At 32.6% G+C, this 13,678-nt stretch overlaps 1 protein-coding gene across 3 annotated transcripts in view; it reads left to right on the forward strand.

Annotated features, from left to right (window-relative positions):
* The window catches only part of WDR27 (WD repeat domain 27), a 241,045-nt gene that overhangs the window by 30,485 nt on the left and 196,882 nt on the right, over positions 1-13,678 (forward strand). For all 3 annotated transcript variants that reach the window (XM_074309285.1, XM_074309286.1, XM_074309287.1), the window contains exons 14-17: positions 5,479-5,557; positions 7,225-7,302; positions 8,950-9,047; positions 12,926-13,015. In XM_074309285.1, coding sequence (XP_074165386.1) covers positions 5,479-5,557; positions 7,225-7,302; positions 8,950-9,047; positions 12,926-13,015 — 345 coding nt within the window. The remainder of the gene's footprint in view (positions 1-5,478; positions 5,558-7,224; positions 7,303-8,949; positions 9,048-12,925; positions 13,016-13,678) is intronic.

A 13,678-nucleotide genomic window follows, 5' to 3' on the forward strand; every position in this document is an offset into this window, starting at 1 on the left:
CATTAGCATTTTTTTTAAGTTTAACACAAATGTTATGTTTTCAAAGAGAAGATAAAATCTTTTAATTTTTATTTAACTTTTTTTTTAATGCTAGAAAGACCTATGATTTTGCAAGAAATAAGTACTCCTGAAATCAACACAGATCATAACTCTTCATATTTTTCTCCCTTGGTGATTCTTCTGCATTTCCCTATAAATCTATCACAGAAAGAGTATCTAGTGGAAATTTTTTTCTTCTTTATTATTATAGTGCTATCATTGTAAGACTTGAGTCATTCATTCACTCAATAAACATTTCTTAGACACTTTCTATGTATAATATATTGTAGATAATGCTGGGAATTCAAAGAGAAAACAAAAAGAAGATTCTTACCTCAAAAGAACTTTCCTTGTTCTTGGCTGGCTGGGTAGGAAATATACTAGTTAATCAGATAAATAAATAGAAAGTAACTTGAGGAAGGAGAGAACATTAATATGTATATGAAGTTTCTAATAGAAGCTGCCAATTGAGTTGAGTTTTGAAGAAAACTAAGGATATTAGGAGATGGAGGTGAGAAGAGAAAACATTCCAGGCAAGCAAGACATATGATGCAAAGTTTGGGAGAGAGGAGATGGAATTCTAAGTTTGGCAAACATCAGATAAGTAGATTTGGTTAGATCCTTGAACATGTGAAGGAGAAAAATATCAAATAAACATTAAAAAGTAGGTTGGAGCAAGATTTTGAAGGGCTTGCAGCACCAAATTGAGTAGTTTTTATTTTATTCAAGAAGCAAGAAGCAACCATTGAACCTTTTTAAGCAAGACTAAGACATGGTGTGACCTGTGCTTTAGGAAGACTATTTTGGCAGAATGGATTGGAAAGGGGAAAGAGTAGAAGAAAGGAGACTTTTTGCTGTTTCAATACTCCAGGAATGGTTTAGTGAAGATCTGAATTAGGATCATGGTTGTATGGGTAGAGAAATGGAGATGGAGGTGACGTGTTGTAGAAGTGGAATTGTTAGGACATGGCGGCTGATTATAAAGAGAAAATAAAGTCAAGAATGAATCTTGAGGTTCAGGACGTAAGTTACTTTCAACATGCAGTGCCCTTCATCCTTTCTTCTTGATCAACCCACTTTATTTTCTCACAAATAATATTTTTGATAGTCACTTTTGAACTACACATTAGTGTAGTCATTAATGGTAGCATGTTGCCCTTTTGACCTATGTTGTTTTTTTCCCTTTAATTCTTTTAAAGTTATTTGTAATTTTAATTTTCCTGAAATACTGTTGCACTATTTGTAGGCAAATCATAAATTTAAAGAAATTGATCTTAAAAAGATGGAGATTTGCAGTGATGATCAATTATAGATCAATGAAAATGTCATATCTCCCTTATCCAATTATGCTCAATATCCTCTTTCTGCTACATACATAGTCATTAATTTTTCATATATATTCTTTAAATTATAAAATTGATTGCTTATTTTGATAGATGCTTATCTAGCTATATACCATAATCTTGACACTATGTATACATTATTTTTCTTTTCAAAATATCATTTTAAAATTAACAAGAATTTTTCATTTCTCATTCACATACTATTCACTCCTCTAACCTCCATCGCGAAATAAAAAAGAATAACAAAACAAATTCTCACATTGGCCTTAGACAAAAATGTATGTATCATTCTGCATACTTAGTCTCTTACCTCTCTGTCAGTAGGTAGGTATCAGTCCTTTTTTTTTCTTTTAACAATAGATATTATAAATTGTTCTGGTTCTGTCCTCTTATTCTGTTACTTCATAAAAGTCCTTCCAAATTTTTGTACAACCACCTATTATATTATTTTCATAGCATAATAGTATTCCATTACATTGACCTTAATTTGTTTAGTTATTCTCCATAAATGAGTATTCATTTAGTTTTCACTTCTCATTGCAAAATTGCCCCTATAAATAATTTTGTGCATATGAATTATTTTTTCCTCCTTTTAATCTTTTTGGAGTATAAGCCTCATAGGAATATAGAGATGCAGAAAGACTGATACATTATTGGTGGAGCTGTGGATTCTGGAAAATAATTAGGAATTATGCTATGAAAATGATGAAAATGTCTATATCCTTTGATCAAGAAACCCTGTTACAAGCCATATGCTTTAAAAATGATGACAATGAAAGTAAAATACCACATACATCATTTAGGATAGGGTTTTTTTTGTGGCAATAACAAAGAATGGAAACAAAGTAGATTTTCATTGATTAGAGGATGATTAGATCAAATATGGCACATAAATGGATATTTATGATATTATTAGAGAAGCATGTGATATTTTATATGAATTCTTTCAAGGAGAAGAAAATAGAATAAGGAAAACAATATAAGCAATAACTACAATGTTATAACTAACTATGGAGGAGGTTTAGGAACCTTTTTTTTTTAATTAAAACTTTTTATTTTTCAAAACATATGTGTAGACAGTTCTTCAGCATTAGCCCTTATAAAACCCTGTGTTCCAATTCCCCCCTCATCTTTCCTTCATACTCTTCCCTAGATAGCAAATAGTCCAATATGTTAAACATGGTAGATATATATGTTAAATCTAATATATGCATATATTTATACTATTATCATGTTGTATAAGAAAAAAAGTGGAGCAAAATAAAATGTAAGCAAACAACAGCAAAAAGAGTAAAAATGCCATGTTGTAAACCACGCTCAGTTCCCACAGTCTTCTCTCTGGGTGTAGATGGCTCTCTTCATCACTGAACAATTGGAACTGGTTTGAATCATCTCATTGTTGAAGAGAACCATGTCCATCAGAATTGATCATTGTATGGTGGTCTTGTTGCCATGTATACTGATCTCCTGGTCCTGCTCATTTCACTCAGCATCAGTTCATGTAAGTCTCTCCAGGCCTTTCTAAAATCATCCTGCTGGCCATTTCTTACAGAACAATAATATTCCATAACATTCATATACCATACTTTATTCAGCCATTCTCCAATTGACGGGCATCCATTCAGTTTCCAGTTTCTAGCCACTACGAAAAAGGCTGCCACAAACATTTTTGCACATGTGAGTCCCTTTCTCTCCTTTAAGTTCTCTTTGGGATATAAGCCCAGTAGTAACACTGCTGGATCAAAGGGTATGGACAGTTTGATAACTTTTTGAGCATAGTTCCAAATTGCTCTCCAGAATGGTTAGATCCATTCACAGTTCCCTCAACAATATAAGTGTCCCAGTTTTCCTACATCCCCTCGAATATTTGTCATTATTTTTTCTTGTCATCTTAGTCAATCTGAGAGATATGAAGTAGTATTTCAGAGTTGTTTTAATTTGCATTTCTCTGATCAATAGTGAATTAGAACACTTCACATAAAATAGTTTCAATTTTTTTCATCTGAATATTGTCTGTTCATATCCTTTGATCATTTGTCAATTGGAGAATGGCTTGAATTCTTATAAATTTGAGTCAATTCTCTATATATTTTAAAAATGAGGCTTTTATCAGAACCTTTGAATGTAAAAATGTTTTCCCTATTTATTGCTTTTGGAAACCTTTTGTATAAATGATAATTGAATTCATGAAAAAAGATGTGATATCCATGAGAGAGTATGTAGAGAGAGAAGATAGAATTCAATCTTAGAGTCTACATATTTATAGGAGGCAGCTCCATGAATGGTGAATTTGTAAAGAAGCTTGAGAAAGACTAGCTTCCTATGTGTAGGAAGAGAAACACTATAGAATATTGTCACAAGAAACAAGAGTGACAAGAAAGTTTAAAAAGCATGAGATATGAGAAAAGACTGCTGAATTATTAAATGCAAGAAGTTCTTAGCAACTTCAGAAAGAGCAGTGTCAGTCTAGTGGTGGTAATGGAAACCAGATTGAAAAATGTGAGTAGAGGATAGAGTTAGTGATTAGAGATAGATTTTTCCAGAAATTTCATGGAAAAAAAAGGAGGAAGGGGGATATAAAGTAATAGCTTAAAAAGATAGTACAGTTACTGAAGGACTTTTTAAAATATTTAATGAGATAAGATTATGTTTTTAGGCAAAGGTTGCAGGGAAAGAATCAGTGCACAATGAAAAGTTGAAAATCAGTAGGAGAAAGAGAAGTGATCAAATATAACATTTTAGCTCAAAGGGATGGTATTAAGGACACAAATAAAGGTGTTAGTATTGATTAGAAGGGCCACTTGTCCTCTGGGACTAAAGCAGAGAGGATGGGGGGGGGGTTAAATAATGCTAAGGTAATTTGAAATGAGAAATTGAGAATAAAGAGTTAAATGAATGGCTTTAGTTTTTTTTTTTTTTTTCTGGAAGTATGAGAAGACTTTTGCTGGGAGGGAAAAATGATAATAGATGAATTGAAAAGAAAAAAAAAATTAGGACAGCAATTGTGGGGAGTTTGACTAAGAATCACCAAGGAGGAATAACATTATTGAAGGGCAGAAGTGAATGCCTAGTTGAGTTTGAATAACATGAATTTATAGTAGTTTTAATCTTCAAGGTTATTTCATCTAGTGGTGTTAAATAGTCCATGGGTAGAAACAAAAGAGACAGGTAATAGTATTAATCTAGTATTGAGGTTTGGAAAGGGATGAATCATATTTGGACAAGGAGACAAAAGACTAAAAGTTAGAGGACAGCAAAAACTTGAATTGGCTAATTAAAGTTTCATAACTTTGAAGAAAAGAAAGAGCAAGGGTGACGAGGTATGGAGTCAGTGGAATTTGCAATGAAGATGAAGAATAGGTTTTGGGAGATTGAAGTTCAAGGAGAACTGCCTTTCACCTCTTTCTATCTTTATTTTTGAGTATTATTGGATTTTATCATTTTATTAAGATAGTCAATTCCTGTTTAATTGCTTTGAATGTATCATTACTATGATGTCTTATGACATCATGAGGATGTCTGAGAATATCTTGTTTAATAGACAACTAACTTTTTTCCTTTAAAATTATTTATATCACTTAACTATTTATTATATGATGAACCTTGGTCGTCCCATATATTTATGTCAGGTCCTTATATATCCTGAATTTGTTGTTGAGTTATTTTATTTGTATCCAGCTCTTCTTGACCTCATTTGTTGTTTTCTTGGCAAAAATACTGGAATGGTTTGGCATTTCTTTCTCCAACTTATTTTATAGATGAGAAACTGGAAACAAATAGGGTTAAATGACTTTCCCAGAGTTACACCACTAGTAAATATCTAATAGGCCAGATACCACCTCAGGTCTTCCGATTCCAGTCCTAGCACTGTATCCATTGCACCATGTAACTGTGCACCTCTATAACTTGAATATAATACTATTATTAGACATAGGATAGCTATAGACATTGAACCTTTGATTTCATCAGAGATAATTGGTGCAAAGATCCTACTCCTCCATTTGACAGTTTTAAAAATTCTAACTGCACTGTTATTTTCATAATGATAATAGTATTCCAAACATTTGCATGACCCTTTCCAATTATTTTGATATAGCTGTGAAGAGCATCATAAAAGACCAACCAGTGGTTTTCCACAATAAAGTTATATCATCCGGTTATGCATCTGCACCACAGTGAGTAGGAATTCTTTAAGTCAATTCACTGAATTTTTTTTTTTTTTTTTTTTTCCTGAGGCTGAGGTAACACAGCTAGGAAGTTTTAAGTGTCTGAGACCATATTTGAACTCAGGTCGTCCTGAATTCAGGGTCTGGTGCTCTATTCACTGCGCCACCTAGCTGCCCCTATTCACTGAAAAATTAAGTACTTCTTTTTAAGTAATTAATGACACATTGTAAACTAATGAAAAGAGGGTTCAAAATTTGTCAGTGATACTTGTTATTTGTTACAATAGGGCCAAAACTGTCTTGAGTTAATTCAGTAAAGGTAGACTGAAGTACAGATTGAGCAAAAGCAGGTTATTAACAGTGATGCATATAATTGTTAATAATATAATTGTTAGGTTGGTAACCTCAGAAAAGGCAGCAATCCCAATGAGAAGGAAGGGACCTTCTTTATTGATTCATAACAAAAAAGAGGTCTTGGTAGGTGTAGAACATTGATTGTCTTTTTAAATTTTTAAATGTAGACTATACAGATACAAAATAATTATATATTGTATGAGATAAAAATAAGTTTTTACTTCATTTTGCATTTTAGATGTCTTTTCAAACTCTTAGGTAAAGTGAATATCTCCATATTGAATCTTTTTTTTATCATTAACATATTAATTAGAGGTATGCTTACAAAGAAAAGTTTTGACTCTAAAATGATAGCTAAGAATTACAATTGAGCCATCTTGGAATAGAAACTGGACAAGTGATTTCCTTGGGACTCAGAGCTGCTGTATGAGTGAACTTCTATCAGTGCAGATCAATATCTTTTCTGGAACTTAGAGTATTATTTAGAGCATTGAGAAGTATAATAATGTGTCCAGAATCCAACAGGCATTCTATCTTAGTGGCTGGACTTTGATTGAGTCTTTCTGATTTTAAGGCTGGCTCTACTATGCCTTGTGTTTTTTGATAACACATTATTTTCCTTTCATTTTCACTCTTTTACATAATCTCTATAAATCAAAAGATAGCTGATTAATTATTTTGGATATGACTGTTATGGAATTCTCCTAAAGTCTTGATATTCTAGCAACAATTCCAGTGAAAGAAACAGCATGGCATAGGTGAAAGCTGATTCAGAAGCCAGAAGACCTGAGTTCAAGGTCTCCTTTGGCATGTATTGTCATTGTGACTTTGGACATGTGTCTTAATTTTTGAGTGCTCTAGTTATGTCTAAGAAAGAAAGTCACAAAGAAGTCCTGACCTGCGTTTTTAGAAGGAGTGGCTCCTTATCTCTATCACAAAAATTGTAGCAAACCAGAGTTTTTGCAAATGTGTAGGTGCAGAATTGAAATTATGAGTCAATAGTGAACTAAAAGTAATAGTGACTAGTTGTGCTATTTTGAATAGGTAAATTTAATTCACTTAAATACTTATTAGGCATCTGTTTTGTTGTACAAGACACTGATACAAAAATAAAAGTAAAATATAGTTGTGGTTTCCCACTATCATGTTCTACAAGAAAGAATTTTAACTTATAGTTTCCCTTTATGAGCAACTCAATTTTTTTTGATATATAATATTAGAATAAAGTAGCAAATGGACATTTAATTTTTCTCAGTGTTATAGTGAATTGTATATGGAATCCATGTTTTAAAAATAAGTTTTGAAAGTATTCTTTCCAACAGAAGAACTATGTTTTCACCAAAGACCAACATAAAGACAAATGGTGAAAAATCCTCAGAATTGAAGAGTTATTATAAATGGTATGTAATACAGTTAATGTAATTAAAAAGATTAAATATGAAGTGTAAAACTTCTAAAATATTTTTATTTGATTCTCTTCAAAATTTTATTTCATAGAAAGCCCTATTTCCTTCTATAGAATATGCTAATCTGTTTTGAATGAAATTTCAGATTTTTTTTGCCAATATGAAGGTTTAAAAAAATTTCCAAATTCCAAATGTGGTATTTTTTTAGTGCATTATCAAATGTAGAAAATTATATGTTTGAAAATATGATTTAAAATATTTTATCACAAAATTCATAATAAACTTAATTCAGGCATCATACCAAGTAATAATTTTGGATTGTCATTTATTAATATGGTATTTTAAATTAGTATCTCACTGTTAGTATAGTGAAAAGGAAGCTAAGGATTAGGAGACTTCTGGCTTTTCACATCAAATTACATAAGAAATATAGTCATTTTTACCTTTCTTATATCTCTTCTATTTTATTCTGTTCCTATTGTCATACAAATATATCTATCTAGATGACTGAAACAGGTTTTTTAAACCTATCTTGTTATTTTCAGTATTCTTCTTTCATTCCATTTCATTTAATTCAAAACGTTTCATTGGTTCCCTATTATCTATTGAATAAAATCAGTTTAATTAATGGAGGTAAACTAAAAATTCATTAAGTGCTTATTCCATGTAAATCACTCTATCTGGTACGGATGGTATAAATATGGCTCCTTCCATAAATCCCCTTTTGGGATTTAAAATAGTATTCCTTGGATTGGGGGAGGGAAGAGTTGGTGATCATGATGGTATAGGGTTTGGGGGACAAGAGAATATGAGTTTTTATGGTCTGCTTAAAAGAAAGGGGGAGGGGGGAGGGGGGAGAGGGAGGGAGAGGGAGAGGGAGAGGGAGAAGGGGAAAGGGAGAAAGGGAGAGGGAGAGAAGGAGAGGGAGAAAGGGAGAGAGGAAGAGGGGGAGAGGGAGAGAGAGGGAGAGAGGGAGAGGGGGAGAGAGAGGGATAGAGGGAGAGAGAAGGCTCAACCTTCAAACAAGTTAATAGAGAACCCTCCAATTGGCAATTAGTCTCACGTGCTCCATTATCCAAGTGCATTTGCTCAGTTCTAGCCCTTTACATAGTGGGGCTAGTTGTTTATTATGTAGGACAAAAGGGGCATGACTGAATCTGTCAGCCAGTCATCAGATGTCTTAATACAATTACCAACACTTTATAATTCCATTAGATTGACTAAGGGAATTCACTTTGATTAGCAGCTAACAATAGCCCATATTTCATATGCTATTAAGGAAATTCCTTTACACTTTGTTGCTAGGAGTTTTAGGAAAACTTCCCAATTTATCAAGTAGGATAATATCAAGTATGATTATTTATCTCCTTAATACTAGGAATTATTAAACAATAAATAATAACCAATTTTATAGCCACTGAGAACCAAGAAAATAAGCAAACCAATATTTATCCAAGTGGGATAATTTTTGCTATTTTCATGTTCAAAATTATGTATGTAAATTTCAAATGAATAATGTATTTTAAGTTATGTTAAGATTTTTGGTTTCAAATTGAGTGTATAGAGAAGTTAAAGTCTAGCTTCTTTCTACTTATTGATCGCATTTTTTGGTGACTTATTGTTTCTCTTATTCCATAAAAGTAAAGATTATCCCTTGGAGAGTCCACTACCAACTAATCTCAGCAGGCAGCTATCTATAGCCAGTAAAACAACTGCTATTTATTGCCTTCAGTATTCAGGTATGTATAATAAAAATATATTTTTAGGCTTTACTTTGTTTTAATAATAAGATTATTTGAAATAATTCTACATTTCAAACCTTATACAGTTAAGATTTCCAAATGAGAGATGCATTTAAATTCTAATACATTGTTTGAATAATTAATTACTCAGCATTCAAATGGATCTGTGGTCTCACTAATTTGGATGTCCTTTTTTCCTAGTGTGGCAGATCATAGTCCATCCATGCCCTATCCTTTATGGTGGGTTCTAGAAATGTACTATAGGTCCTCCTTGCTTCCCCCTCTCCTTCCCCACCTCCCCCCCCCCCGATTTTGCAAGAACACTCACATGCTGCTGTCCTCTTGCCATCCCTTGTTTTCACCACATAACCAGAACATATTTCTTGATGATGACATCTTTGAATCTTGTTGAGCTTTGTAGTTCCTTATTGGCATATATTGAAGCCTATTCCACCCTCTAGATGCCCTCTAGTTGATATTCATTTTTAATTCTTTTTAAAAAAATTCTTCTGTTTTACATCTTGCCACCATAATTTAACACTAGAAGAATACTGGCACAAAATTGACGTTTAATTGAGCCCTTTTTTCTGGTGAATTTAGTGTCATTAAAGAGCTTTGTTGCAATTCTTGAAGGCAATCTAGCCTGACTTCCTCTTGTACTGTTTTCCATTATTTTTCCAAATTATGCTTAATTTGTATTGTTTATATCAGATTTATACAATGCAGTGCATATATATATATGTGTGTGTGTATATGTATACACATATATGTATCTTTGTATCCACATGCAAACAGATATGTACACATATACATGCATCTGTGTATATGTATGTATACATGTATGTAAGTATTTGCACACACGTACTCTGAAGGACAAAGGACAAATTTCTTAGGTTGTCTGTCCAACTACATGTCCTAATTTAAGCAACAGGTATTTTTTTATCTACTTGTTCTTTTCTATATGGATAGTCAGGCCAAACTCTTATCTCTTTTAGGAATCTCTGATGTTCCAAGGACCTGATGTATCCAGCATAGTGAAATCAGCAGATGATTAGGTTAAAAACAAAACCCTAAGTTTTTATTTGGCTGATTATGATTAGAACATTCAGTATAGACAGATAAAGTATTTCTTAAGGGATACTATGTATCCATCACTTCCATAAGCTCAGAGGATTCAAGTGCAAGTACATGAACTCATCTTCCCTTTATGTGAATCACCAATCAGGAGAATCAGTCCTAAAATGTAGCTGTCTACAGGGTAGCTTGTAAGGAGTGAGAAGTCGAGGAGAGAAGGGAGGAAATAAGCATTTATTAAGTACCTACTGTATTCTAGGCACTGCTCTGAGCACTTTACAAAATCTCTTTTGATCCTCAAAACAGCTCTGTGAAGGAGGTGCTATTATTATCCCCATTTCAGCATTGAAGAAACTGAGGCAGACAGAGGTTAAGTGACTTACCAAGAGTCACACAGCTAATAAGTGTCTAAGGATAGATTTGAACTCAGGCCTTTAGAGTTCCAGACCTAATGAACTGAACCAGCAGTAAGTGGATATGAATAGAGCCTCTCAAGAAATGGTAGACATTTTAATTTAGGTTCAGGAATTAAGCTTTATCTAGTTATAGACTGAGAGAAGGAGAATGAGAAAGTACCTAGTCTAATCTCTTTATTTTATAGATGAGGAACTGAGACCACACAGCTGAGTGTTGGTAGAACTGGGCTTTAAGCTCAGGTTGAATGACTCTTAGTGTGATGTTCTCTGTACCATGAACAGCTTCCTAGTACTGGTAGTTCCCTGTTCTCCCTGTCCTTTGAAATACCTTGCCATGTGAGAGCCTTGCTAATTCTTATAATTATGATACTGTTGGAATGTGTTAGTGCAGAATTTTATCTAAAAGGAAATTTCCCTCATGACTTTGTCATGTTTCCTTTCCTTACCCAATAATATTATACAAAAATTTGAATTTTATTCTTTAAGATTTAGTTTTATTAAAAAGTGAGTAGCCATAAAAGGCAACAGAAGGTGTGAGATATTATGTCATCCACTTCAGCCACAGGATATGGAAAACTTTGAAAATGGTATTTGATAAAAAATTCTCATAATTCTAGATAATTTGATTGCCATCTACTTCTGGTCCTGATTCTGTAATCTAATACTCAGAACTAACAAAATGTAGATTCTATCTACTTAAGCTCCTTCTTCACAGGTAAATTTTTTTTTTTTCCATTATGGAAAAAAGCTAATGATGAGAGAAGGCAGCTGGCCATAGAACTCAGGGAAGTAAGGGCACTAGATTTTTATGAGAAGCTTTAATTAACTTGGTCTAATTATTTTAATTAGTCTAGATTGAGGAAAATTGGTGATTGATAGTCAGAAATTGATAGCAGAATTTGTGTGTGTGTGTGTGTGTGTGTGTGTGTGAATGTGAATAATCCTATCTTGTTTTTGTTAGTGCATTTTTTTTTTTTTTTTTTTTTTTTTTTGCTGATTTGAAAGTATCTGCCCTTTTCCCAGCAACTATGTTTCAAATGTGTTCTTTAGAGGTACATTATACTGCCATCCCAGATTCTCCTCTTTTTTGATTCTCATCTATATTGATTTTAATTGTTACTGCAATTATCTAAGATGTAGTTTGCAAAAAATTCATTTCTGTGTAGCACACTTACCTATTTGAATGTTTCTAGGTATGAGAATTGGAGCCTCTTCTTAAAACTGTTTGCTTTTACTTCAGACCATATGGCAAGGCTGTCATGTTCCTTGGTTCATTCTTGGCTTGAAAGAAATTCGTATTACCACTATTTATATTTTAAACATGAGTCAAGTCAACAAGCATTTATTGTTTGCCCTGTGTCAAGCATTGTACTAAGCACTAGAAATACAACAAAAGCAGACAGCCAGCACCCTTGAGAAGCTTATATTCTAGAGGGGTAAGACAACACAGAAAAACTGGGTTGTGAGCTGGTAGAGGAAGTACAGAGAGTGAGAAGTGGAGCATGAAGAAGAATGGAGGTATGACTAACCTGAACACTTTCTTTAAAATGGAGTTTCTGAGAATAACCAGCCAATTAGAGGAAGGGAAAGCAGAGTTCCATATATTTCCACTATCAGAAGGCTAGAGGTGAAGTTAACTTTGGGAGTGAGGAGACTGTTGAGGCATTGTAGAATAAATTGGGTATCAGGAGTAAAGTCAGTGGAGGTAAATTACACATATATCATCTATCTATCTATCTATCTATCTATCTATCTATCTATCTATCTATCTATCTATCTATATGCTAGATGGCATAGTGGATAAAGCACTGGCGTTGGAATCATAAGAACTTGAATTCAAATCTGGCCTTGGGAGCTTAACACTCATTAATTGTGTAACCTTAGGCAAGTCACTTAACCCTAATTGCCTAAAAAACTAAAATAATATATTTAAGCCAGTTCATCCAAAGCTTTTTTTTCCCTCCTGAAGATTTGGACTATGTAATATATTCTTCAGGAAAATATTTTGTGTGTAGTCAACTTTTTTTTAAAGTCACATTTGGTGTGTGTGGATGTGTGTGTGTGTGTGGATGTGTATGTATGTGTGTGTGAGAGAGAAAGAGAATTGAAATATTTGATTTATATCCTGGATTCTTAGCCTTAAAAGGCCGAGTATTTGGGCAAAACTTATTTGCTCAGCAAAAAAAAAAAAAAAAAAAAGCACGTCTCTGTCTTTTTTTTTTTGAAATGATAGTAAAACCATCATTATTTGAAATGTGTTATTTTCATAGTAAGTAAAAACTACTCTAGCAAGTAAACTTTAAATTTGAATTGTCAGTTTTCATAATGAACGCTGGTTATATTGCATCAGATGTGACTTGGAACTTTTTTTTTTTCTTTTAATAGGAGATGGACTCTATTTGGCTTGTGGTTTAGCTGACCATTTATTGCTAGTTTTCAAATCCAGTCTTACTAGAGTACCAACTGTTTTTCAAGGTAAACGTCACTTAATTCTATATTTTATGAATTTTAAGTATGGGGTTTGGTTCACTTTTGGATATTCATTTGTAGGTACCAAATTTATTCCTCTCTGGAAATGGTGCTTAAACTGATGAGTGGAATGATGAGGTTTACTGACAAACATAGTCATTTTGGGTTAACATTTTGTAATGTGAAACTGTAAATTGTGAAGTTGTTTAGTCCAGTAAGCTGACTTGGCATACATTGAGCACATCATCTTATTTTCAGTTAAAACTATTTTTTCTTGGATAGTCTGTTATAGTCAACCATGATAGACATGTTTATTCATAGCTGAAAAAGAAAATATTCAGCATTAAATATATATGTCTTTGCTTATCTTGACAACTCTCTAAAATGTATAAAAGAAAAGTTTTGTGTTAAATATAAAAGCACTCATATTTCTTATAATTTCCTAATTATAATAATTAACAAATTTTCCTCTTGATATGAAGATATTTTAAAATTTATTTTTAATAGAAAATTTTAATTTATTTAACAGGATATTTCATTTTTTATCAGAATTTTAAAATCATAATTGAAAGAACATTATGGTTCTGCTTTGTGACTTTGTAATACAAAAATTAATAGTTTCTGTATTGTGTTAACTGTCCTATTCAATAAACTTCAGTGACTCACTAT

This window comes from Sminthopsis crassicaudata, chromosome 4 (assembly GCF_048593235.1).
Source record: "Sminthopsis crassicaudata isolate SCR6 chromosome 4, ASM4859323v1, whole genome shotgun sequence".
Lineage (NCBI taxonomy): Eukaryota > Metazoa > Chordata > Mammalia > Dasyuromorphia > Dasyuridae > Sminthopsis > Sminthopsis crassicaudata.